General features: G+C 48.1%; 9 protein-coding genes across 9 annotated transcripts, besides 2 other annotated features; 3 read left to right on the top strand and 6 right to left on the bottom strand.

Moving 5' to 3' along the window:
• Window positions 1-160: 160 nt before the first annotated feature.
• Window positions 161-1,312, bottom strand: N7489_008021 (putative short chain dehydrogenase/reductase; the record flags this gene model as incomplete). Its single annotated transcript, XM_056713771.1, has 5 exons — window positions 161-446; window positions 495-935; window positions 994-1,059; window positions 1,109-1,157; window positions 1,222-1,312. 5 exons carry the CDS (start codon window positions 1,310-1,312, stop codon window positions 161-163), a joined length of 933 nt encoding a protein of 310 aa, XP_056567486.1.
• A 432-nt stretch (window positions 1,313-1,744) lies between these two features.
• Window positions 1,745-2,791, bottom strand: N7489_008020 (alpha/beta hydrolase; the record flags this gene model as incomplete). Its single annotated transcript, XM_056713770.1, has 1 exon — window positions 1,745-2,791. One exon carries the CDS (start codon window positions 2,789-2,791, stop codon window positions 1,745-1,747), a length of 1,047 nt encoding a protein of 348 aa, XP_056567485.1.
• Window positions 2,792-5,160: 2,369 nt separating this feature from the next.
• On the bottom strand, window positions 5,161-7,524 carry N7489_008019 (uncharacterized protein; the record flags this gene model as incomplete). The annotated part of the gene is made up of 1 exon (XM_056713769.1): window positions 5,161-7,524. The coding sequence occupies one exon, from the start codon at window positions 7,522-7,524 to the stop codon at window positions 5,161-5,163; it is 2,364 nt and encodes a 787-aa protein (XP_056567484.1).
• A 707-nt stretch (window positions 7,525-8,231) lies between these two features.
• N7489_008018 (beta-glucosidase) lies at window positions 8,232-10,912 on the bottom strand (the record flags this gene model as incomplete). The annotated part of the gene is made up of 4 exons (XM_056713768.1): window positions 8,232-9,940; window positions 10,052-10,299; window positions 10,356-10,677; window positions 10,729-10,912. The coding sequence occupies 4 exons, from the start codon at window positions 10,910-10,912 to the stop codon at window positions 8,232-8,234; spliced, it is 2,463 nt and encodes an 820-aa protein (XP_056567483.1).
• A 1,424-nt stretch (window positions 10,913-12,336) lies between these two features.
• On the top strand, window positions 12,337-12,937 carry N7489_008017 (uncharacterized protein; the record flags this gene model as incomplete). The annotated part of the gene is made up of 2 exons (XM_056713767.1): window positions 12,337-12,463; window positions 12,522-12,937. The coding sequence occupies 2 exons, from the start codon at window positions 12,337-12,339 to the stop codon at window positions 12,935-12,937; spliced, it is 543 nt and encodes a 180-aa protein (XP_056567482.1).
• A 281-nt stretch (window positions 12,938-13,218) lies between these two features.
• Window positions 13,219-13,274: a sequence feature (Protein overlapping with rRNA (N7489_008016, KAJ5237925.1) was converted to a misc_feature.).
• Window positions 13,275-13,392: 118 nt separating this feature from the next.
• Window positions 13,393-13,564: a sequence feature (Protein overlapping with rRNA (N7489_008016, KAJ5237925.1) was converted to a misc_feature.).
• Window positions 13,565-13,879: 315 nt separating this feature from the next.
• N7489_008015 (uncharacterized protein) lies at window positions 13,880-14,596 on the bottom strand (the record flags this gene model as incomplete). The annotated part of the gene is made up of 2 exons (XM_056713765.1): window positions 13,880-14,094; window positions 14,482-14,596. 2 exons carry the CDS (start codon window positions 14,594-14,596, stop codon window positions 13,880-13,882), a joined length of 330 nt encoding a protein of 109 aa, XP_056567480.1.
• Window positions 14,597-14,683: 87 nt separating this feature from the next.
• Window positions 14,684-15,179, bottom strand: N7489_008014 (uncharacterized protein; the record flags this gene model as incomplete). Its single annotated transcript, XM_056713764.1, has 2 exons — window positions 14,684-14,947; window positions 15,024-15,179. 2 exons carry the CDS (start codon window positions 15,177-15,179, stop codon window positions 14,684-14,686), a joined length of 420 nt encoding a protein of 139 aa, XP_056567479.1.
• Window positions 15,180-16,446: 1,267 nt separating this feature from the next.
• N7489_008013 (L-lysine 2-3-aminomutase) lies at window positions 16,447-17,006 on the top strand (the record flags this gene model as incomplete). Its single annotated transcript, XM_056713763.1, has 2 exons — window positions 16,447-16,467; window positions 16,755-17,006. The coding sequence occupies 2 exons, from the start codon at window positions 16,447-16,449 to the stop codon at window positions 17,004-17,006; spliced, it is 273 nt and encodes a 90-aa protein (XP_056567478.1).
• Window positions 17,007-17,251: 245 nt separating this feature from the next.
• On the top strand, window positions 17,252-20,477 carry N7489_008012 (TPR-like protein; the record flags this gene model as incomplete). The annotated part of the gene is made up of 4 exons (XM_056713762.1): window positions 17,252-17,345; window positions 17,404-17,551; window positions 17,604-18,684; window positions 18,708-20,477. 4 exons carry the CDS (start codon window positions 17,252-17,254, stop codon window positions 20,475-20,477), a joined length of 3,093 nt encoding a protein of 1,030 aa, XP_056567477.1.
• Between the last annotated feature and the right edge of the window lie 5,434 nt (window positions 20,478-25,911).

The following is a 25,911-nucleotide window of genomic DNA, read 5'->3' as shown; positions in this document are numbered from 1 at the left end:
GCATCGATACCATATCTCGACTTGGGCTGGGAAAACTTCTTCGTTTATTCTTCTCAATGACGATAAATATTGCACTTTTCAATATTTTTCAAATGAAGTTGCTGGCATTGGCGCTATGCGAGAGATTTCACGCAGACATCTAGCTCGACTTGCGACTTGTTCACGCAAACAAGCCCAGAGACACAGGTGCCGATTTCATTTGATCTTCTTGTATCTCCTGGACCAGTGCATTCTGCGGGTAATCCTCCAGATCCAGATCAAGATATCCATTAGGAGCCCACTTCCTTCCTGAAACGAACAACGAGTGCCCGTTTATCTTGACGTCGCCAAGAATCCTCAGCAGGCATTGCCCTGCATCTTCGGCCTTTGCAAACTCGACTCCGGCATTTGATACATGGTTGAAAGCATCTTCGGATAAAGTGTTCGTTTTGACGTACCTGATGATGCTTTGTCAGAAATAGAAGTGTGCGACACTGAACAAGATTGACCCTTACCATGGAGAGATGATGTTCACCCGACTACCATAGAAATGAGCGGTCCTTCTCAACGAGTGCATAATCCCGCGCATGGCCCACTTGCTCGCACTGTACTGAGGACCCCGTGGACAGTCCAGGAAGGCCGCACCCGATCCGATCAAAACCAAAGAAGAATCCTCCTGCTTTTCTGATACTTCCGTGCCATTCTGTCGAATGAAATAGTGTGCGGCCAATTTTGCGGTATAGAGCACACCCTTTATGTTGACGTCAATGATGGTCAAGTTGGGCTCTTCTGGCTCTTGGTCGTCACCAGCGTACGAAAAGACTTCGTCCTCGCGATGAATACCCGCGTTGGCTATGACATGGGAAATCCTCCCTGTTGGAGAGAAGAGGGCGGCTTGACGAAAGAGGTCGACCTGATCCTTCCACTTGGCGACGTCGCAGCGAATGAATTTCGTCCTTTCGAGACGGTATATGAGCGTGAAGCACAGACATGTAAATGGAACGGTGTACATACCCAGAAAGTTCTTGTTCCAATTGGTTCCCCCTTTGAACGTCAAGGTCACCAATGCATACTTTGACTCTAACGATCTTGTTAGCTAACGCTTCGTCTCTCTGACATGGTCTCATACCCTGCGGCAACCAGAGCCCGAACGTAGGCTTCTCCTAAGCCGTTGGCACCTTTCCTATAATCAGTGGACGCTCCGTATTTCCGTATTCAATTCAATATTCCAATACGACGCACCACCAGTGACAATTGCCGTTTTACCGGTCAGGTTCTCCACATTGATTGGCTTGTTGCAATCGATAGGTCCCGTGTGGGTATATTCTTGCATTGTGACAGTTTGCATGTAGATAGATAGATATTGAAGTTTGCAAATTCGATGGAGACATAAAGAAGGCTTTATAAACCCAAATATCTACATATTGCCTATTGCGTCTACCGGATATTGGCACACAGGAAGTCCGATGCCAATGTAAGTTGCTTACATCTAAGGTCCACCTCGGGCCCAGTTATGCACCCTGATTTGCCAATCCACCTTCACCCCCTTGCCACACTACAGTTAGAAAGTGGAATTAAATTTTCTGGAAAAGTCCGCATAAACACCGAACTATGTCATCCGATCTTAATTGGAACCGTAAGCATAATATCCATTCGGTGGCTTAAAATACATTGCGAAAGAAGGTCGATGATCCCTATATACACCAAGCATTGCGAACCAGCTGAGTATTCCAGACCTTTCATCCCGCATTGCCACTCACTTTCTCTAGACGAGGTTTGTTTGGAAGAAATGAGTAAGTTTAGCGAATGGAATCAGATCGACGCGATCATAAAGGTCGACGTGGCCTGCACCAGGAACCCAAACCAGCTCCTTCGGCTCGCCCGCACGCGCGTAAGCATCTTCACTGAACTCGCGCGAGTGTGCCTGGTCACCGGTGATGAAGAGCATCGGACGGGGCGAGATTGTGTCGATATCATTGAACGGGTAGAAATTCATAAACTTCGTGTTTGTCGAGAGTGTCGGGTGCGTTGTAAGATTCGAAGTGGTGCTCCTGGGCGTAAATTCGCCACGCGGGGTACGGTAGTAGTCATAGAACTCACGGTCCACGGCAGTCGAATTCACTGTGAGTCTGTTCGGAGTGCCACCCGTGTATTCAATTCTGCCACCATCCGCCTCGATCCAGCGCTGCTGTGCAGCCGCGGCGATGACCTCCTTACGCGCAGGGAGCCCTTGCGACTTCTGTAGTCCGTCTCTGTTGACAGCACCCATGTTATACATTGAGGATGTTGCAATGGCTTTGATACGTGGGTCGATCTTCGCTGCGCTAATGACGAAAGAGCCGCTGCCACAGATGCCGAGACCACCGATTCGCTCACGGTCCACGCTTGTGAAGTTTTGCACACCGAGGTAGTCAACTGCTGCGCTGAATGCCTCTGCGTATAGTTCTGCCGATACAGCATTGCGTGGTCTGCCCTGGCTGCCGCCCCAGAATGGCATGTCAAGTGACACGGTAACGAAGCCCTGTTCCGCCAACTTTGTGGCGTAGAGGTTTGCGCTCTGCTCCTTGACTGCACCCATTGGGTGACCCACGACAATGGCCGGTGCGGAGGCACTGGGATTGAGATTGTTGGGGGTGAAGAGGTTGCCCGCGATAATCGTGTGGTATTGGCTTGGGAAGTTGATCTTGTGAACCGTCACATTGTCACTGCGGTAGAAATTGTCCGCTCCGTATGACATATTCTGTGCCATAGCTGACATGCTATGGGCCATTGCCATGCCAAAGGCGGCGACGCTGCCACTCACGAGCTTCATGTTGCTGCTGTCCGCTGCTAATATCTGTGCAAGAAGAAAAACGAAACTGTTTGGATATGGAGCACTACGGGGGATAGTTTGTCTATGCTTTTATAGTTTATAAGATGGGAAATGGGACTGGAACATCGTAACATTGGTGACAAGACCAAGGCTGGCGTCGTCATGCCAAGACATATTATCGGTGATGCCTGAACTGATTTCAATTGATTTCATTTGAAATTCCAATGTAGATAGGAATGGAAATGATTAAGCTTGCCAAGGTACTGTGGTGTACGTGGTGCAACTTCCGAGGTTATCTCCGGTGCTGACATGCCAAGATTCATGCACCATGGAACCTTTGGAATGGCTTCGTCCTTAGTTGTTTTGGATGAAAGACACCAAGACATCCATAGTCGAAGAATAGTGGAGAAATGCCAAGTATGTACTAATGCAGGTTGCTTATATTCCTAACAGGACACCGTAACGGATCAGGATTCACCGACGATCATGCTAAGCCCCATTCCGGTCAATTCTTCAACAAGGTTCACCTCGTCGAGTAGAGCGCAAGTAGCAAGTAGACAATGAAAATAATTTAGCGGCGACGAGGTACTGTTGATATAGATATCGCTCGATGCTCTATTTGACATAGATGATCATGAAAGAGAGTACCATAAGAGCTCGGTGATCTGAGTGCTACCATCCATAGCCAAGCATCCAGTGCGCTCTTTAATCCTGTCCCAGTGAGGAAAGTGACGGTCGATCTCTTCTCCAGCCCCGGAAGCATTAAGTAGTTACCTCACAAAAGCCTCCAATGGAGGCCTAGCAAAATCCGATTCATCAAAGGGACCTTAGAATGCTGGTTCCTTGTAACTTTCTGCCCTTTAGAGCAGAATGCAAAGAGGCCGCGAGAAGAAACATATCCAAAGGTTTATCAACGGTGGACAGTTTGATAACCTCCCTTGCTATAGGAAATCAGGTGTATAGAGCGAGCTGACCAGCATATACCAGCATTGTCACTGGTAGGCTTTGGTGGAATCGTGGAGGAAGCAAGGGAAAGTCGGGATATACCTTCGCCAGGTGTGAGGCTGATAAGGCAGCTATCGCATGTCGGATGGGGTTATATACGGCCATAGGTATAAGATGCTGGACAAATGGGTTCAGTTCATCGTTTACCGCAACGAGAGCTTGTGCAACAACATGCAGGAAGCGATTAAACAAGTGCGTTTCGCCATTGGAATTGCCTGAAGAAGAATGGCGGAGTTTCGACAGAGGCATGCATCGACTCGACAGATGGTGATTGCACATGAAGAGCTGATGGGGATAGAATCAATGCATTGCTCTTGGAAATAGAAGTACATTCCGTTGTATCCAAAGTGCTTTCTTCTTCTAAAAGACCAATCCACTCCCTTGAGGATATGTTCTTCTCTGTGTGCTGTGAGATTGAAAGAAGATTCATCTGCTAGATGAGACCGTAAGGCTTCAAACATGCTGCGTTCGTCAGTATGTGTATATCTCAATTCATTTGCCGAAATGAGTCGGTTGGATACCTGCGGAATCTGATTGTTCCCTTTTGTCTTCATCCTGCCAGTTGACTTCACCGTGACGCCACATGACCTGGAGGTCATTCGCTCGTATTCTTTGCAGATTGGCCGCTCTTCGTCACACTGCTTTCTTCTGATAGCCATGGTTAAATGTGCACGGTAAAAAGTGTACGGGTTATTGATTCAACAAGCCTTACCTGCTCTTACAGGTCAGACACCCATTAGTTCACCGTTTGTGTTGAGCTCGTCTTTCGTCTCCGTACGCCATCATGAAGTACTCCCGCCTGGCCCGGTCGAAGTTGCTCCTGGTACCCACAGTAAATTTGAAGTCCGTATAAGACGTCAGCAACTCGAACGGCTCTACCCAGCACCGGATATACTGGTGCAGCGTGAGCACGGGATCTTCCTGTCGCCGACTTGATCGACGCGCAGGGTGAACAAGTAGATTTTTCCCGTCCCATATCGAAACAAACCTATCACCGTCGTGGAACAGAGGGTCAACGGAGCTTGACTCCTCAGGCAGAGGCACTTCAAGCGGCGCTTTAGGGCTTATCGGAATTACTTTCACTTCTTGCCTGAAGACTTAATCTCGGCGTCTGCGGGTGTCACCCCGCAAAGTGCGATACCGGCTTCTGCGACTTGCCACTTTGCCGAAACCACACATTCGATGCTAGGAAATACTTTCATTGGATGAAGCTGATTCGAAATTATGAGCTGAGGTTGGTGAAGTTAACGGGCTCGCTGCGACTTGGAAGTCAGCAGATCTGCCAACCGAAACAATATGTGAAATTCCAGAACAGAATCATTGTATAGTATATGCCTAGACGAGCCGGCTGAACTCAAGTTGAGCTATCCAAGCGTCCATTTCTTTCGAGTCAGCTGAATGACCTGATCTGCTTTCCCCAGCAGGTGCGAACCCACGGCCTTTTCTAATATCTCAACGTATGCGAGTGACTCAAACCGGTACACGACCTTTCCCTTTGGAAGGCTTTCGTCGGAGGGACCAGAAATAATTGCAGCCGGCATAGGCTCCCTGGGGGGCCTGGATATTACGGCATGCCAGAAGAGAACATAGAGTCGATCATGCGGATGGTTCTCAGACTGAGACTCAGACTCAGACTCGTCCAACCGGCCACTTAGGCCTTCATCGTGTCGCAAAACCTCATATCTTGCCACAGCCCCATGTTCATCCTCAGCAACAACAATCATTCTCTCGGTTTGCTCCCTGGTACAGTCCACCGGCAAGACCATTCCGGGATATTCCACAGTGAATCCATCCTCATTGACCTTCCCAGGAGTCATGTCGTCGAACTTAACATTCAATCGTATGGCACCATTATCCCCGAACCGATTAACAGCCCATCTCCAACCGGGCTGCCGCATCCTCGGCCCAGCGAGAAACAACATTCCTTGGGGAAGCTGCGATTCCGTCGACAAAAAGGCATGCATGTGGTCTTCGAAAGGAATACCCTTCAACAACGACGTATCCCACCCGATAAGACTGGCAAAACAGAGCATCTCGTCCGTCACTTTACTAGTGGTTCGATGCAAGGAAGCGCTGAAAGCCTCCATAATCGCATAGCACCGCTTTTCTCCTGGTGGTCTGGAGAGGCCCTCGTTTGAATGCCTATCAGAATAGACTATTCTCGGGTCCGGATCGTGAAGAACATTCATCCGCAACAAGCGAAACTTCCAACTAAAACTGTCTGCATCACGCACGGGTGTTCCATATGAGTCCATATAACGCGCCGATCTTTTTACCTGTTTTTCATAGCTTTCCGAAGCTGCTTGAACATCCAGAATGCCATCCGCGTATTTGACGCACAGCCGCTGTGCCAGGACGCCTTCATTCAGTGTCCAGAGTCGACGCATCCAAGCGGACATTCGAATTCGCATGAATGACTGCGTGTAGCCGCGCGTGGAACATTCTTGGATATCGGAATCTAGAACTAGTACACGGAAGGCTCGTTCGTAGACGGCTTTCATTCCTTTGATTGCCTTTGAGCGGAGCTCGTGGTATTCTGGAGCCACGGGGATACACATCGTGTCCATCCAGAATGACATGGAAGGTCCATGGAATTTCTTCTTCCACAGGGCTTCGAAGGCCAGTCTGTTCACCAGGTCGACAGAGCTGATTCCAGACAGTAGTTCGTCGATTAAGCCTCTTATACGGAACAGCTGACATATAGGGAGAGTATTTGCTGTCGGGTTCCCAAGTCCGTCGGACCAGACATGAGAGAAGGCGATATAACGTTTCGATCCAGAGTACCTTTCTACCTCGACTTTGAGATAGGGGTCTTTCTTCGTCGGTGTAATGGACAGCAATGGCACACCTCCCGATGCAATGATTGATATCACCTCCTCCATTGCGGGTCCTAGATGCTGACAGTCACATTCTGCCTCCGTGTGTGCAGTGCGATAGGTCGTTTCATTGATCTGTCGCGCAACACAGAGTTTCCCCGTACACTCACCATGATCTCTTTGTACCGCAGATGGTGGTCTCTCCATTTGAGACACATAGTACGCCGAAGCCGACGTAAAAGTGTCTTCCACCATGGATATCTCGCTTGGACACCATCCCATCTGCTGCATGCGTGCGAGTGGGAACCATGCACAAGGAAATAGCAAACCCCCGGTAGAAGAGCTCATCACTATTCCCAGCGCCCCAAGCGGAAGTTTCCAGGCCAGACGATGGCTTAGCGCTCTGATAGACAGATCGACTTCGGGAGATAACGGCCACACTGCAAACCCGGGACGGGAGTCGCCCTCGCATGTCGCTAAACGACAAAATATAGATACAGTCGTGAGACAATTTACGATTCGATCTCCTATCATCTGGCCGGAGATAGCATCCCCACCTTGAACCATGGAGTTGATCAACGACAATAGCTCTATAATTTGATCATCGAGGGATGCAATGGTGATTATTCCATACGCTGTGCCTTCTTGCGGCTTAACGTAATTTTTCTTGGCTCCTCTGGTGATAGGACCAAAAACTTCCCAGAGAACACCGAAATACAACCAGTTCTGTAAAAATGCACCAGTTGGCTGGGCGGGGTGTTGTGAGAAGTCTCCGGCAAGTAAGCGAGCGATGTCCCAGCCCGCCCGCTCTGGATAAGTCGAGAAGTCGATGCCATCGTAAGACTCGGAGCTCAGACAAGGTACTTCAATGGGGCCATGCTGGGAGTCAGGGACACTTTCTATGTGGTCCATTTGGAGAGTACTGAAGCCCTGGAGGGGAGAGACGAGAGAGATGAGAGAGATGAGAGAGATGGTCAGGGTACGAAGGTGTGGGGCGGACGATACCCAGGATTCTCAGCCCCCACGGGCTGACCACTTCTGAATGCAGTTGGTTAGTCCTGTCCATGTACTTGTGCTTGTGTATGGCCTTAGACTGTCGCAATATTTTCCTCGAATTAACACGTCTTCGGCCGAATTCGAATTTGGACAGTATTCTTTTGGCACTCTGGAGCTATACAACTGCGGAATTATACTCAAACACTTATGTTCTAGTATATCTTGACCTGTTTGCAGGTTCTAAATCCCCCTAAATCAACCGTGATGACTCCTCCGGTGTTCTAGAGCGTAGCTTTATAGCTATTCGGTAAAGGGCGACTTCACGTCTCCGATCACCGGGATTGTAAAAGCACTAGCGAGCTTCGATCGTATATTTCGTACATAGGCTCGTACTTGAACACTATACTAGGTTAGGTACCTGTGTTGTGAAAGCGATGCCACGATTATAGTACGCTCTCAACCTCCCAGCGCCGTCTAATCCAGATCACCTTCTTCCCTATTGACAGAATTCCAATTCCGGGAACCAAGGGAAAAAAGAAAGAAAAAGAATTTATGTGTTATAAGTTTCTGTCTAAAACTATATTTTTGAGTATCTATTGAAGACAACTTGCGGACCTCCCGGCTCACTCTTCAACGGGACGAAGAACCACGGAGTCATGTAGATCAAGACTACTGAAGCCGGCACGGAGGATGAAATCACCCTCGGGTATGAGCCATGTTTGTTGAGTGACGTTCCAGTAACTTAGGTCTCGACGCATTAGCGGGAAGGTGGCAGTGTAGCTCTCTCCCGGGGAAAGATAAGTCTTCTCAAATCCACGTAGTTGGAGTGAAGGCGCTGGAATTTCATCTGGGAAGGAAATGTAGAGTTGGGCAACAGTGGCACCAGACGTCGACCCCGTATTCTGGAGTGTCACCTCAGCCTCAAACAAAACGTCCCAAAGAGCTGGATTGCCGCCTGGGCGCGTTGCGAGAGCCTCTGGCTGAGACAAAATGCGAGCTTCTGGGTGTGTCGGCTTCACTCTCAACGACGCCATACTGAAGTTTGTGTATGAGAGGCCAAACCCAAACTCATACTGAACCGGTATTTTATGGGTATGGTAGTAGCGATAGTCAATCTCGAGGCCTTCTGAATACCAAGTTTGCCAGTCATCGACACCAGAGGTAGTGATATTGGTGGTCGGGGCTGTGTTCACGCTACTGGCATTTAACGGAACCGTGTAGGGAAGCTTCCCAGAAGGAGACTTGGCTCCATAGAGGATATCAACAATAGAATGCCCCGACTCTTGACCCGGGTAATGAGCGGCAAGGATAGCTGTGACGTTAGGATGGTCCGCCCATGGCATGATGGTCATGCCCCCTGAATGGGTCACAACAATAGTGTTTGAACATTTGCTGGCGACACTCTCAACTACAGCATCACCGTACTGGTCCACTGCAAGGCTCTCGCGGTCCAACCGCTCAGAAGCCCGGGACTTCAGGAAGACAAGACAGGCTTCAGGAGCAGTCGCGCCCCAGAGGCTCTCCACGTTTGCATCTTTGATGACGGTATTGTTCAACCAGAATTGAACCAGAGTATTATCCTGAACGGCCCGTGCCTTAATAGCCTCTAGAGGCGAAACAAGGTAAGTGAACCGCCCATTGCCTGACCCTCCACCGATGGCGAGGGTACCGATCTCCGATGGTCCACGGATGAAGGGCCCCTGAGTATTGGGAGCCGCGTCGCTGCCGAAGATCGCTATGCTGGTTGGGGCCTTCAAAGGGAGAGTACCGTTCGTATTTTTGAGCATCACAGTCGATTCAGCCGCGTGCTGTCTGATCCGACCGCCATGGTCCTGTCGAACATCGCGACTCTTTTCCCCGAACACGAACGAGTCCATCGAGTAGTTACTACTCGAGAACTGGATGTTGTAGTACGCCATTGCCGGATCTGTGGCCGGGAAATCTTGGTCTTGGCGGAGGGCATAGTATGGTGTCATTATCCTTTTGATCATGTCATCGAGTCGACTCTCGGGGAGTGTGCCGTTCCGGACAGCTAACGTTATATTCCCGCCGAAGTATGAAGACAGACGTGTCTGATTGAGAAGGGTTGTCATGGGTTCAATGTGACCAGGTTGATCCATGTCCGTTCCTGCTTGGGCAGAGGCCACTCCGGAGTGCAGACCAGACCAATCAGTCATCACATATCCCTGAAATCCTAGTTCCTCTTTTAGGAGCCCGTTGAGAAGTTTGGAATTCTGGCACGCATATGAACCGTTGACACGATTGTACGAACACATGGCAGCCGAAGCCTGAGCGCGAATAGCGTTGGCAAAGGGCCACATGTAGAGTTCATCTAGGGTTGCTGTCAGCAATCACGAGAGCTCCCAATTCAGAAGGAACGCAATCCCATATTAGGGTAGCGGCCATGCCGTCAGGCAAGCCAAAAAAAAAGGGGTCGACTTACGTATGGTCCTGTCGTCAGCATTTGACGAGTACGTTGAGAACTCTAGAGTGCCATTGGGATATAGGGTGGGGGAGCGTTGTGTTTCTTGTTCGTAGAGAAGCCAGTGCTTGATCGTCGCTTGGACTCCGGCATCTTGCAGGCCCCTAACGCCCGATTCCATAGCAACTCCAGTGAGGTACGGATCCGGGGAAAAGCCCTCCCAGTTGCGGCCACCATATGGCGTTCGGCCCAATGCGCCTCCAACGGGCCTAATGTCCCAAGTTAGCCGGGGCTAAAAAAAAAAATTTTCAAAGCAGCGACGTACCCCAGAGCAACTTGAGCGCCTTTACCCTTATACTCGAGTCCCAAGTCATGAAATCGGTCGTAAATGAGGTCACGATCCCAGGACGAAGCAATGGTTATTCCGGAAGGGAACACGCTCACATAGTCGGATGGTCGTACTGCATTTGGGCCATCTTGGAGACAGAGGCCCGTGAAATTCAGACGCAAAACCGGTCCAATGTTCCCAATGCAGGGTCCGGGAACGCCTGTGACGAGCCACGCTTTTTCATCAAGGGTGAGCGATGAAACAAAGTGCTCTGCCTTGTTCAATGCTGTCTCCCATTCGCTTGTTCCAGTAATTTCGGCTAAGCAATATCAACAGCAAGCCAGCATCAATGCAAGAAGGGCAGACTTACGAGAGGGGTAGACCGGCGGTGAATGCCCGTACTCACCCAGGATGGTGGTGTTTGCGGGTTGGATCCATTGAAAAGCGTCTGCTGATCTCGTCCCGGCATCGCCAGCATTGGCCTGGGAATAGGCCAACGAAGGTAAAAGCACCGACACGACAAGCGTCTTCGGAAGAAGCCAGTGGTGGTACATGGCAATGGAACAAGGGGTAGGTATACCTGACGAGAAGCAAAGGGTCAGCTGCTCTTTAAGTACATTCGGAAGGCTGGATACGACATGGTAATGAGAAATATCATTTCCACTTTGGTTCAAACGTGCTCCCATGAGATTCGGCCCCGCTTCTTTTGAGCCATGGCGCCTCTCCCCCACGGGGACGTCACGGTGACAACCTTGGGAAGTGCAAAATGGATTGAAGTCAATTTCAGAGAGTCAATGCTTCCACGGGCTCCACTCTGTTGAACTCTATGATCGAGGCGATAACACAATTGTTTCTTTCCAATCCTCTATATCTTAATGTAATTGCGACTCATGGCACCGTAAGTGGCGTATCTCGGCGAACAATTGTTAGCGAACAAGAACAAGAAGCAGAGTAAAGATCTGTATTAAAAGCTAGCAAGGACTAGGCATGAGAGAGAGAGGAAGAGAGAGAGAAGCAGAGAGAGAGGAGATAACTAAACAGATATTACTAGCCTGGCAAATCAGGCATCCCCGAAGGTCACATGACTGATCCCCCACAGTTCTGAATCTAGGAATCCTTCGCCCCATGTTGACGACAACCCAATATGGATATGGTTTCCGCCAAGAATCCAGTTAAAGTTCAATCAGCCCCTTTGATTGAATGGTAGCCAGTCAACAGTGCCAGATCTGGCTAGGAAACTGTTATTAGGAACCCCCAAGAAACACTTCGGGTAAAGGAAACGCGGAGGCGTATGTGGAGCAAGTGGTTGCCGGCTTGGAAGTTTAACGGGGCACGGGCAGGTATTGGCTGACTCGTTAGGACGGGAAGGTCACATGGCCGCCGCAACTGTCGTGCTCGAATAAATCACTAGCAAAACCAGACAGCCTACTAATTTAGGTCGAAACCATGGATGATTCGTAACGCTCTCGCAGGGACAAGCAAAGCTCCTATCATTCAAGACGAAGATGACCTCGGGAGAATGGGATCAGCAATCAGACTGCGCCGATTACAATCAAGATCAGAATGTGTGCGTCGGCAAGGCAGTGTCCGATGTGGTAGTATTTCCTAAAATGGCTAGATAATTCGCCGAGATCTTTAACTAGCGCATGTGTGGGACTGACGATTCATTGCCATCGGCATCTCATTCCGGACTCTATACCTAGTTACATACCTACCTAGGTAGGTAATTCTGAAATTTGTCATCCGGTGCCCAACAACGCCGGTGGGCTGGGCGGGATGGGTGGGATGGCCGTGAAGTGATAATCCACTCCAGGTGGGATCGCCGATGACTTGCCCCCCGCAAACCCCACGGGGTTTCTAAGCAACGCGTAAGTACAACGTACCTACATATAAACACGTATAACCCCACTCTTCATTTTAATAGAATTTCCAGTGCAACGCAATCCAAGCTTTCATTTACCGACCTCTTTACCCTACAATGTCTTCTACCGCTCAATCCTTCCGTGAGATTGTTGGGATTCCCCGCTCCTCAGCTTCGCCGCAGGACTCAACCCTCATCATCATCGACGCCCAGAACGAATACGCCACAGGCGCCCCTCAAGACGGTAAACGTTACGGAAACCCGCAAGTCCATTGCCAAACTACTGGAACGTTACCGTCAAGCCGGTAACAGCAAGAACATCGTGCACGTCGTCCATGAGGTGCCCGAAGGCGCACCCGTCTTCACGCCAAACACCCCCTTGGCGCAAGAGTTTGAGGAACTCACCCCCAAAGCGGGCGAGAAAGTGGTCACCAAGAACTTTCCTAGCTCGTTCGCAAAGACCGACCTGCATGCCTATCTGCAAGGTCTAGGCGATGTAGGAAAGAAAGTCGTGTTGGTTGGCTATATGGCGCATGTCTGTGTCTCCACCACTACCCGAGCGGCTGCTGAGCTTGGATATGATGTGCTCGTTGTGAGAGAGGCAGTTGGTGATAGGGATATCCCTGGTGTCAATGCCGAGACTCTGGTGTCTGTTGTGTTGAGTGAGCTGGCAGATGGTTTCGGGACCGTGGTCTCCGAGGAAGATATTCGCGCATAGGCAACTGATGTAATCCGAAACCGCAAGGACTGTTGGATCATATTTACCTCCAAGACTTACTGTATGAAGGACCGTTCAGCAAGTACAAATGTGGTATTGCTCTTATTGGCGCCACTTGAACGCCAAACGATACTATTAGGCATGGCTTGGAAATAGACGGACGCTGTTCAACGTCTATATATACATGGTCGTAAGTAATGAATGAAAATTACAATATGATGATTTTGTAGAACTGCGCAACTATGAAGGAGACCAAAGGTAGACTCTAAGGTTCTGATACTATGGGTACAGTTATGTGGTCACTGGGAGATATCAGCAAAAGGCTAATGAGTGACATGTAACTACCTAGGTATGAATCTTCTAACTAGTAATAAGCGGGCATTTAAGCGTTGGGCTATCCCTTCCATCTACTCTATGAGTCCCTCTAACACCTAATCTGATACATACGACCATAGGGTGTGGAAAATAGGGCTTCCCGTCCGCTCAGCCGTACTCAAGCCACACGCCGGTGAGTTAGTAGTTGGGTGGGTGACCACCAGCGAATCCTCACTGTTGTATGTTTTTGCTTCTATTTTTCTACGTATTTCGTCCAATAGTGCTAGTGGCATTTCCTCTGGTGCCGATTAGTATCCATGCTCAAAAGGCAGATCGCGGACCGACGCACTTTCCAAGATGCATCTTCACAATTCCATTTTTAAGGGGTATTTTGGCATATAGGATAAACAGTGAATTCTTAGATCGAGTAATATATAATATCGAGGCCTAGGCAATATACCAATCTTTGTGCTAATACCCGTACATTGACGATAAAAGCGATAAAAGGGAATCCGCCGATCAACCGTCATATGCATTAGCGTCGCCTTCCAGGGACACAATCAATTATGTTAGCAGACTGGAAATACGAGAATAGCAGGTCAATCTCATATAGCCTTGATTGCTGCTTCAGTACGCTTCTCCAACGTCAACCTGAGGTCCTTGTTGACTCCAAATGACAGTACGATATAGGCCGCCAATTGCGTTTGGGTCAACCCGGGCTTGTTCCACCTGGTGAGCCTTATATGCAGCAGCTGTGGGTGGACTTCGGCGGATATGCGCGCCATTCTGGGCCGCTTCCTTCCGGCGGGCTTGATCAGCCTTCTCCCATTCAATGAAGAACTCTAAGTCGGTAGGGAAGAAGACAACTCCCGGGTTATAGGCATTGTCAAACTAGCAGTGGCATGACTTACAGAGGAAGATGTCAAACTGGGATATGGCCTCCATTAGGCTATATACATTAACCGTGGTTTTTGTGTTGGTCGAGTGGAATAATGCCGTATTTTATTCCAACAGAAGATAGCATTCTCCTTCGACTTAAGGTTGGTCCTAGGTGGGATAAGGCCCGCCTTATCCCAGCGGTCCGTCTATACAAACAGATTAGCGTCATCGAATGAACACCACAAGAAATGGCATACTTAGTCGTCTTCCATGGCAAGAACATGCGTATAGTCGGCCATTCCCCCGCGACAAACCCAGTATCTCTTGGCACCACCATATATGGCTTTTACCTGGGTCTTGGTTGTTTCCGAGAAGCGTCCGGATTGAGCAGCTGCGGATGGAGTAACAGCCGACCATCCGCTTGTCGATGGTGCTCTTGATCGTGGTAAAGGCGTACTTGGGCATGATAGAGGTGAGGTTGGAGGGGGCATCGGGCCTGGGGTTGACATTTCGTGAGTTATAGAGTATATACCCAATGAATGTAGCTGGGCTTCATGTCGCTGAGATAAGGTGGATTTTTGTTGAGGCTACGGAGGAGAGGAAAGATGGCTGTAACTCGGAGAGGACGAGGCTCCATTTTGGGTCGTCTTCGTATGCGGCCCTAACGCGGGTTTTGAAGTCCTCTGAAACTTGCACGCACGACGTGAGGAAAGCATATGCCTCGTCAGGCACGTCCCACGTAGGTGTTGAACCGGGTAGGGTGAGGTCAGACGCTGAGTCGACGTGCAAAGCGTCGAGGTCGTCATCCTCGCGAATCTAAGCTTTGTCCACGGCTGGTAGCCGTGAAAGGGCATCAGCGAATATTGTTTAGTTTGCCCGCCTTATGATAGACAAGCAAACGGAATTGTTGTAGGTACTGGGATGCGCGCACTAGGCGTAGGTTCATGCGATCTGGGGATGCGGATAAGAGGGAGGTTGCTAAGTTGATTGTGGCGATATAGTCCGTATACGCAATAGGCGTTAGATTGTCTAGAGCTGCTTCAATCATTTAGCGGATTTTACAGACGACCTAGACTAAGCATGAAATCTCCAGCTCCGTTACCCAGTAATGCTTTTCCGCAGGCGTCAAAAGGCGACTCAAAAATATGATCGGTTTAACCGCTGTCGAAGGTAGAGGTTGTTTGAGATTGGTACGGGTGTAGTCGCGCTTGACATGGAACACCATAGCGCCATGTCCCCCCTCTTAGGAGGCGTCGATATCGAAGTACAGACGACGGGTTCGATCCCAATGCGACAGCCACTGCGGATCCTGGAACGCCGCTTGGATGGAGTCGAACGAGGCCCACTCACTCTCCGTGGGGTATGTGTATGCTGTACGTACGGACCAGTCCTTGCGTGGGCGGCCTTTGACGGGGCTCCCCCGTAGGAGCTCGGTCTTGAGGAAAGATGGAGAAGAAGTGAGAGAGGTGAATCTATGGAAAGGAGGCTGTATAAATAGCCTCCGAGAATGACAAACATGACAAACCAGGCAAATGCTCAGTCTGCACAGAGACAAACCGCATACCCTGCATGCATTGCATGTCAACAATTTTAAGGAAGCAAAGTGACTTACACCACTCAAGGATCTCCTCCCAGCGGGAAGTGATCTCAAATTGCAGTCATCGTGGGCAGGAGCCATGATGGCAAACGTTAATGTAGAAGGCGCAAAGTGTTAACGGCGCGGGGAAGGTCCGTACTGACGAGAATTGATACCTACCTAGGTAGGTAGGGGCTTCTAAGGTTAGTATCCGCCCGTGTACCACGGTACCGGAGAAGTTTAGTTCAGTAGTGAACTAAACTGACCACTTGTAGTTCTTGTATGAACTACACTTGCTATATACCTAGGTAGTCTCCGCACTCTAGTTAAAAACCTAGTTAAAAACCTAGTTGAAAACCTAGTTGAAAACCTAGTTGAAAACCTAGTTGAAAACCTAGTTGAAAACCTAGTTGAAAACCTAGTTGAAAACCTAGTTTACTACCATTTTTTACATGAACTATTACATTATTATACCTGCCATGGAGACGTATGTAGAAGAGGAAAATTGAATGCTTGCAATTTCCCACTATAAGGTCGCGCCTATCCAGAGGTGTTGTTTATTATGGTTGTAAGACGAACAACAGCCTTCAGTTAGAGGACATTTTCGATCAGCAATCTTTAAGATTAGAATATGAAAATATAATGTCAATGCCCGATCCAAATCCTACTAAACAAGCTCTGGAAGCATATGTGAATCCACGTCCATGTGTCCATCAACACTTTTATCTGAGCGCCTGAAATGGAAGAGCTGGTCCTCCTAGTCTGATAGGGCAACTGATCATGTAGCACCGGAAAAAGCCTCTAACGGCTACCAAACAAAGCTGCTAGCGAAGGGATGGCTGGAGTAGCGCCCTATAGATACTAAGTGTCACGACACGCACTATATATATCGGAGCCTGGAATATCTGAGCGTAACGCTCAGATATAGTGGTCTTTTGGCCTAGTGTGTAACTCGCCAGTCCAGGGGCAGGTTGTAACACTAAGAGACTAGCGTTTTAGGATTATTGGTTTACTCTAATGGTTTTCAACACCGCCTAACTGAGAGAGGTGCGTGCGTTAGTTTTTACGGCCCGAGCTGAATATTCACCCTCCCTACTCACCCGGGCGACACCCACCCGAGAACTAATTGAGCAGAAGCCACACGCCGGTGAGTTAGTAGTTGGGTGGGTGACCACCAGCGAATCCTCACTGTTGTATGTCCGCGTCCACCCAATTTTTTTTTTCGTCAGGAAACTCCCTCTTGCTGCTTTAATATTTACCCCCTTCAGCCCTTCACCTGAATATCCTGCATACCCCTGAAGCGCTAACGTGTCCTGCCCCTCCTCATGCTGACATCTTCGAAGTCAATGCGTTGTTGCGATCACGACGGTCTATTCCTCCCGTTGGCCTTGGGTTGTACTTTCACGTGATCAGCTGTGCAGCGTGGCTAGTGACAGGGATCAGAGCAGAACGTAAGGGATCGTCTTCGTCTTCGTCTTCGTTTCGTCAGTCGTACTGGAAAACCCTCAGCATCTCTGCCTCATGTGGATTCTCCGGTTTACGTGATGGATTCATCGATATTTTTCACTGGCTCGAACTCCGGGCTACAAATTGCACATAACAATGGACAGACCAATGCGCATTTTCACTTACCCCAAGGTAAAGACACCTGGATTCTCAAAAAAAAAAACCCCCATTTCTGATAATGTGAATAAAGCTCCAGAAGAGAGACCACAGCCCTTTGCCATGATTCCGTTTGGGCGTAATCCTGATTTCGTGGACCCAGGATCTCTTGTAGACCGGGTACATGAGCTAAGCTCCGAGCCTTCAGCGAGACTGGCACTAGTTGGCCTCGGCGGAGTCGGGTAAATAGAACACACTTCAGTGAGGGCTCACATTTTTCTAATAAGGATTTAGAAAATCTCAGATTGCCATCGAATACGCATACTGGATCCGAGAGCAGTCACCTGGAACTTGGGTTTTTTGGGTTCACGCGAGTGACATTGTGCGATACGAAGAGGGCCTCCGTGATATCGCAGAGCATGTCAAAATTCCGCGCCGTCAGGACCCAGCTGCCAATATATTTCAGCTTGTCGGTAGTTGGCTCCAGGACCGAAAAGAAGAACCATGGCTTCTTATTCTTGACAATATTGACGATGATGAATTTCTTCACAAGCCAGCCTTCGAGAAGTCCAGATCAGCCCGTCACAATGAACGAGCTGATGTACTCAGTGAACAAGGAGGTCATTCCGATAAATCGCCCCTTGATTTTCTACCAAGGGCACCGCATGGGTCCATTATAATCACGACTCGTAGCAAGCACATTGCGATGAACCTTGTTAATGAATGCGATATAATGACAATCGAGCCTTCGGAGACTCATGCATTTGCTTTACTTCAGAAAAAGCTTCAAAACAAAGTCGCCGCAGATGCATTGAGTCTACAAAGACTTGCTCGGGAGCTTGACTGGATAGCGTTGGCTATCGTTCAAGCAGCAACTTTCATTGCAAGGCACTCTCCTCGATTTTCTGTGCAAAAATACCTTGAAATGTTTCAAGAGAGCAACAAAGCAAGAGCGAGCCTTTTGGAGCGCCAAACAAGACTGTTACATCGTGGTCGGAGAACCGATAATTCCATAATAGTAACACTGCAAATATCCTTTGAATCAATTCGAAGAGAGAATCCACAAGCCACAAATCTTCTCTCCTTGATGAGCTTTTTTGATCGACAAGGGATCCCGGATTTTCTACTACACACATTAGTCCATGAAGATGGTGACGAAGAGGCTAAGAGCGATATTGATGAGGGTTATACGCCATTTGGACCTGCTTATCAGAAAGGGAAAAATATCAACCAGGTCCTAGAAGACAGCAATAGCAGCATTGAAGGCAAAGCTGCATTTAGTCTATCTCAATTAAAATTTGAAGACAGCATCGCCACGCTCAAAGACTACTCTCTCATTTCCATCGATCCGAGACGCTTACATTCGCGATGCATGGTCTTGTGCAACTTTCGATCCAGGAGTGGCTGAACACACAAGAAAAGCTTGACTACTGGAAAGAGAAGTTTATACGCAATCTGTATCTTGAATTTCCAAAATTCACCAACTTCGACAACATGACAAGATCTCGAGCCTTGCTCCCACACATTCAGTCAGCAATATTACACGGTCCAGACTCAAACAATCGATTGAGATGGGCTAGACTTATTCGCCATGCCTCTGATTATGTGCTCTACTGCGAAAAACCAAATGAAGCGAAACGCATGACCGTTATTTCACGGAAGGAAACCGAGAGTCTTCTTGGATGGAGACATCCAGAGACAATAATTGCCTCCGCCTTCGAAGTGAAAGCATTAATGAAATGCGAGGACACAAAGTCTGCGGAGGAGCGATGTCTCCAAACAATCGAAGCATGTAAGAATTTTCATCTGGAGACGGGATACACAGTCTATCTTACGTTTCGCAAGCTTCTCGCCGAAATACATCATCGACAAGGATCTCATCGATGGGCTGAGTCTGAATCTGAATATGAAGAACTCTTGGCGATTTGGGAGCAGAAGAAACCGGACAATGAAGAGGCCATTACCTCTATCAAGGCAGCTCTAGCCGGACTATATCAAGATCAAAATCGTCTTGACAAAGCGGAGATTCTACTTCGACAATTGTTAAACTCACACAAATCAGTTCAAACAGATCGCCGTCAGGACCTGGGCTACCACATGGAGAGCTTGGCATCTCTTTATGGACAACAAGGGCGGTATGAAGAAGCTATCACACTTTTGGCACAGGTGCTTGTACTCCAGGAAAGTCAATTTGGACGAGATCATCCGCGAACACTCTCGAGTATGAGAAGTTTTGCATGCGCAATGGAAGGCCAAAGTCACGCCTGGGAAGCGATGCAATTCATGCAGGAGGTCTTTGAAAAGCAAAAGATGGTTCTTGGACTAGATCATGGGGAAACAACGCACACCGCATATCTACTGGTCGACTTACTCGTTAAAAATGACAAGCTAGAAGCCGCTGCATGTCTAGCCGAAAGCTTTATCAGCATTCTTGAACCAGATGCCAATTCTGCCCACGCCTTCTCAGTTAGACTTGTGCATATATATTTAGCACAAGGTCAGAGAGAGAAAGCTAGAGAGATGATCACCGACTCACTTAGAAGAAAGAGACAGCTTTACGGTGAAGAGCATGATCAAGTGATCGATGCCCAGCTTAATTTGGCATTATGGCACGAGAAGCAAGGTCAACTTCGTGAGGCTGAGACTCTCTATCACCATATCTATCAGGTTCGCCAGCGAACTCTTGGTAGCGAAGACCCAAAGACACTCGAAAGTCTTCAATGGCTTGTAGATTTTTATTTGATGCATGGTGGCCTAGTCAGCTCTGAGTCACTGTGGTCGATGCTAAATCAACTCTGCAAATCAAGAGAAACTATTCTTGGGAGAGAGGACCCTCAGACTCTTCTGAATCTATTCGCACTGTCACTGGAGTTTAATGCACAGGAGAAGCCATATGATGCTGCTACCTTGCAGCAGGAAATTCTTCAAATATGCATGAAATCTGGAAGTGAGTTTGATATGCTACCAGATCTACTTGAAGCATTGGTGGCTAGCTGGGATCAACTCGGTCGTGACGAGGATGCTGCATGTCTGAGAGAACAACTCGAGATCATACCGGAGAACATGTCCCCTAGGGAAATTACTACGCATCTCAGGTCCTCAGAAGTGTTGACAGGTATTTTGGAAAGGTTCTCCCTGGTTGTCCAATCGTTTGAGGGCGTGGATTGAACCTGAAAAGCAATTTGAATTGAGGAAGAGGAGGTGGATAGCTTTCTTTTCTCTTTTCCTTCTCCAGGATCGATATTATCAGTCTAACGCCGATTTCTCCTTTTCCCTTTCGATCAAGATTCAGTATCGTGACATAGCCTACCAAACATCTGAAAACATTAGTCATAGATAACGCACATAAGCGCCATGATGACACACGACTCGTAATGAAGCATCAAAGGTCACTTGAAGCTAATTTTAAGCTTCATCAAGTGTTTTCATTTTCAGGATTCATTCAAGCCCGCGAAATATGTTTTGAACTCCGGAATCGCCCTGACGACGGGGCTCATTACAGTCTATAGGACGCCAATAAGTCCTTTTTTCTGTGCAATTTTGGAAAGAATTCCTATATTAGAGGATACATAGAGCGATTGAACTGTTAAATATATAGTATTGTTATCTAAGTCACTAGTTGATATTTATTACCATATACGTAGATACTAGCGCTTATGCACATTGTCGACATTGCGCTTTTTCGCCTTGGTGATTGCCACAATTTCGTTATATCCGGCTAAAACCGACCACTTTTAAAATTGTACATAAACAATATTAGGAATAGAGGAATAATCGAGTCATTTTAAAAACTACAGCCCTTAATTTTCCAAATGGTTCAACATTCTGGGCACAAATTTTTTAAGAAATCCGATATTTGAAGCGCTTTCAAAATTGAGAGCATTAAAAATTAGAAGGCCATAACATTATCCGCTCTTCAGTATTAGAAGGCCAAATTTTGCTACAATGCCTCTATTCCATGAAGATACGTTTCATGAAAGGCAGAGCTGCTCCAGGGATTTTACTTCCGCTCACAAGCTCTAAATCAGTTGAGATGCCGCCGGCGCGCTCGGCTGGAACTGGCGCAAAACGAGATTGAAGGTGAACGTTCTACGAAATTGCAGCGTGGATCAGCGCAATTTATGCCATCTCGGGCTAAACTGAAGGTGTCAGGACTCACATATTGGGACGGCCTGATATCATGTATCCTGGCAAGTTGTCTTTTGGTTCTGGGTGTGCTTTTTGGTCGACCACGAGCTTCTATATCTGTAAGCTTTTGTGTAATTTCCTCTGCGAACTCAGCCTGGATTAGGGCACCCTTGTGTATATAATTTGACCATTGAATGATTCGATTAATATCAATATGAGCTATTTCCTTTGGATTATTTAATAGCTTATCGATCTTGCGAGTTGGCCGATATAGCTTTTGAACGGTTGTAGGTAGTGAGGTGACTGATGATGATGATGGTGGTTCGGGAGTAGTGGTATCCCATATTTGAAGGATTGGCTCACTTTCGTCACTTAATTCAGCCTGAAGTGAATCAAGAATGATATTAGGATCGAAAAGGATATATTCCACAGTCTCGGAACGCTCCGCGGATGGTTCTCGGACGTAAAGCCTGACCACGGATATTAGTCATGTCTTCCAAAAATTGCTACTTAGCTATATTTAGCGGAGTGGAGGGGCAACGATGACCATCTTCTTGACTAGACAAAAGCAGATTTCGAGGCCACCGAGCTAGTGTGCAAGGCTGCCGGGGCTATTTTGTCCAGAGATTACGTATTCGGGATGAGATGTAATCAAGCCTTTACGATTGGAGTTTCAACATTATTTTATCGTCCGGACTGTGACCTGCCAGTTCTTCACGAGAAAAGAGTGCATTTGATTTCAAAATACTAAGTACAAGGGGGAAAGAGAAAAAGGGGAAAGGATCGACACTACAAGATCCTTTTGTGCGTCGAGACCTCTAGTCGGGGACTTCAGGCAGAAATCTCTGTCGACCCTCGTCCCGGACTCTAGTCTGTCACATGCCTGGAAACAAACATCATCACGTGACCGCAAGAACCTCCAGATCGTCACATAACCCCCGGCTAAAACTGCATTCAGCCTCTGAATGCTGGCTTGTCGTCATCAGGATGTTCATCGAGGATGATATCTCTTTTTGAAGCATCAATCCAGTCTTGTAAACGCATTGGGGGACCTGGTTTGGAAGGATATTGATCATGGAACTCTTGAACCTTTTGCGGTGCATGCTTGAAGTTCCCAGCGGGATACCATTGTAGATCAAGATCATGTCCTAACCACTGCACTCGATACTGCAGTTTTCGGTAATACGTTCTTGCATCCAGCAATTTGTCAACTTCCCATTCATCTTCTTCATTGATCTTGATTGGCGGAGGGGGATCAACATGTTGTCCCGTTAAGGGCTCAGTAGTCGCTGCTCTTCGTAGCTTGCTAGCATGGAAAACTGGGTGTACTTGGATCGAATCCGGTAGATCAAGTTCGTAAGAATTGCCGATCTTATTGATAATCTTGTACGGACCACTCGCTAAGTGGGCGAGTTTCCGACCAGGCTGGGCAAGCTGCCAGTCTTTCGTTGTCACGAAAACGTGGTCGCCAACACCGAAATCTTCCTCTCTCCGATGTCGATTCGCCTGCCGGATCTGTAACTGCTGTGACTTCGCAATCTGTTCCTTTGTCTGAGTCCAGATCTCTTGTAGATTTGAAAGCATCTGCACGGCGTCCTGCTCATTTGGTGTCACGGTTTCCTGATCTTTCCAGTCGAAAGACATAGCCGGTTCATATCCTCTCTCGATGAAGAATGGGGACTTCTTCGTGGTATCTTGGGGAAGGATAGAAGCTGCGAAATCTACCATGGGTAGTATTTCTGACCAATTATCCTGGTTCTGCTCAACGTAGGGTCGTAATCTCTGGGCCATGTACTGATTCGCAATCTCACTCTGACCATCGGTCTGGGGATGGTATGCAGTTGATAACTTCCTCTTGATTCCAAGGATTCGACAGAACTCAGTCCAGAACTCGGAAACGAACTGTCCTCCACGGTCAGAGACGATAGTCTCTGGGATGCCGGTGGTTCGTATCACGTTGTCGATAAACAACCGAGCCATCTGCTTCGCATTCGTATCTTTGTAGTAGGGAATAGAAATTGGTCTCTTACTAAAGCGGTCAACTACCACAAAGACAGTGTCGTACCCGTGTCGGTCCCTCGGGAATGAGCGGAAATCCATAGAAATGTGTTGCCAAGGCCTTTCTGGGATAGGGAGGGGGTGCAGCAGTCCAGGAACTCGATCCCTCCATGCTTTAGTTCGTTTGCAGACCAAGCAGTTATCCACATATCGTTTGATATCTGCTATCCACCCGGGCCAATGATATCTTGTAGAAATAAGCTTCTTCAGCTTTTCTATACCAGGATGTGAAGTCATCGGTTGTCGGTGCACCTCATCTAGCAATCTAGCACGTAGATCATCTTCATCCGGAACTTCCAGGCGTTCTTCGTAGAGGAGGAGTCCATCTCGGAGGGTCCATTTCGGGTTGTTTCCTTCTACCGCAATCCGACGGAATTCGTCGAGCTCCGAACTCTCGCGGTTTGCCTGTTTCACCCTATCAACAACTTCTTGCGCGTCCTCTGGTTGGATTGGGTTTAGATCCAGTGGATAAACGCCCTTCTCCAAACAGTCCGCTGGTAAGAGCGTCAACTGCCTACCATTATCGACACAAGGTGACTCCTTTCTCGATAACACGTCTGCGACGATGTTTTTCTTCCCCGGTCGGTATTTGATCAAGAAATGGAATTGCGAGAGGAACTCGCTCCACCTCGCTTGTCGTTGGTTCATTTGTCGGGTGGTCATGAAATATTCTAGAGATTGATGGTCCGTGAGAATCTCGAAACGATCTTGTCGTGCGAGACCTTCGAGCTCTGGTCTCCATTCCTGCAATGCACGGATGATAGCAAGGAGTTCCTTATCCCGCACTTCATAGTTCAACTCTGCAGCTTGCATAGTTTTTGAATAGAAAGCCACCGGATGCCAGAAATCGTCATCTTCATAGTACTGAGACAATACTGCTCCTAACACACCGTCTGAAGCATCAGTTTCCACTCTTGTTTTTCGTGTTGGGTCGTAATGACGGAGTATCGGTGCGGTGACCAGCTTCTCCTTCAGGAGCGTGAAGGCTGCTTCACAATGGGCAGACCATTCGTACGGGACGCCCTGTCGAGTCAGATGATGCAGAGGCTTCGAAATCAAACTATATCCCTGGATGAATCGTCGATAGAAGTTGCAGAATCCGAGGAAGGATTGCACGCCTTTCACTGTCGATGGGGTCTTCCATGACTGGATCACCCGGATCTTCTCAGGATCAACCGCGATACCATCTGTACTCACGATAAACCCAAGGAACTTGGTCTTCGTGACAGCAAATTCACACTTTGAGAGAGCAACTTGCAAACCAGCCTTCTGCAGTCGGGAGAGCACTTCTCTCACCTGTCTGTGATGTTCTTCAAGAGTCTCACTGTAGATAAGGATGTCATCTACAAAGGCAACTACGTATTCATCCATGCATTCTCGTAAGATGTTATTCATGAACCGCTGAAACGTAGCCGGTCCGTTAGTCAACCCGAATGGTGTCACCTTATACTTGAAGGATCCGTACCGTGTCCTAAAGGTCGTCAAGTCCTCCGCTCCTGGGGTTAAACGAATCCGGTGGAAACCCTGTCTGATATCAAGCTTGGTAAAGTACTTCGCTTTGCTAGTTCGTTGAAGCACTTCGTCGATCAGAGGGAGTGGGTAACAGTCTTTTTTGGTAATTGCATTCAACTTTCGGAAGTCCACACAGAATCGGAGTCCACCACCAGGCTTCTTTGCCATCAAGATTGGAGATGCGTAAGGGGACGCGCTTGGCACAATGAAGCCCTTATCCAGATTCTCAACAATGTACTGTTTCGCCGCCTTCAGCTCGTCAAGAGACAGCTTATAAAGGGGACAGTAACCCGGTTGTGCTTCAGCTTCAAGAACAATATCGTGATCCACACCGGGTCTGTATGGGGGCAATTCATCCGACTTCTTCTTTGAAAACACTTCGGCTAGGTCGTGATACTCTAGCGGCAATGTCCTCTTGATCTCTTGAAGTTCAGGATCCTCCTCGACAGACGACTTTACAGTAAGAATTCGGTCTATCTCACAGAGTGAGGTAGCAAAGATCTCGATTCCTTCTGTAGGGTCTCTCTTTTTCCGTGCTTCCCATCTATCGAATCCGACTCTTCCAATTGCACTGATATCGATTGCAGGAAGGGGAGGTTTGTCTTCTTTCTCATTGGAGAGTGGAACATTTGGTATCTCATCCTTGATGTTCCGTACCATCTTTCTCTGCTCTTGTATCTGCCAGTGTCCGTACTGGCGCTCACGGGCGTGAAGATAGATATCCTTCTTCGGTTTCTGTACTTCCGTAGTTGTCTCCATCAACTCGAAGAGACGATCTCTCCGGTCTGCGTCCTTCTGGTGAATGTCGTCTTGCGGAGATCTCTGTAGGATAGTCTTCGGGGTTGGGACAGAGATCTTACTCGCCACTTCATCGAAGAGAGTCCTTTCATCTGGCCAAATCATC

This window comes from Penicillium chrysogenum, assembly GCF_028827035.1.
Source record: "Penicillium chrysogenum strain IBT 35668 chromosome Unknown utg000004l_segment0_segment0, whole genome shotgun sequence".
Taxonomy (NCBI): Eukaryota; Fungi; Ascomycota; class Eurotiomycetes; order Eurotiales; family Aspergillaceae; genus Penicillium; species Penicillium chrysogenum.
Note: the sequence above shows the minus strand (reverse complement) of the source record. Positions and strands in the feature narration are given on the sequence as shown.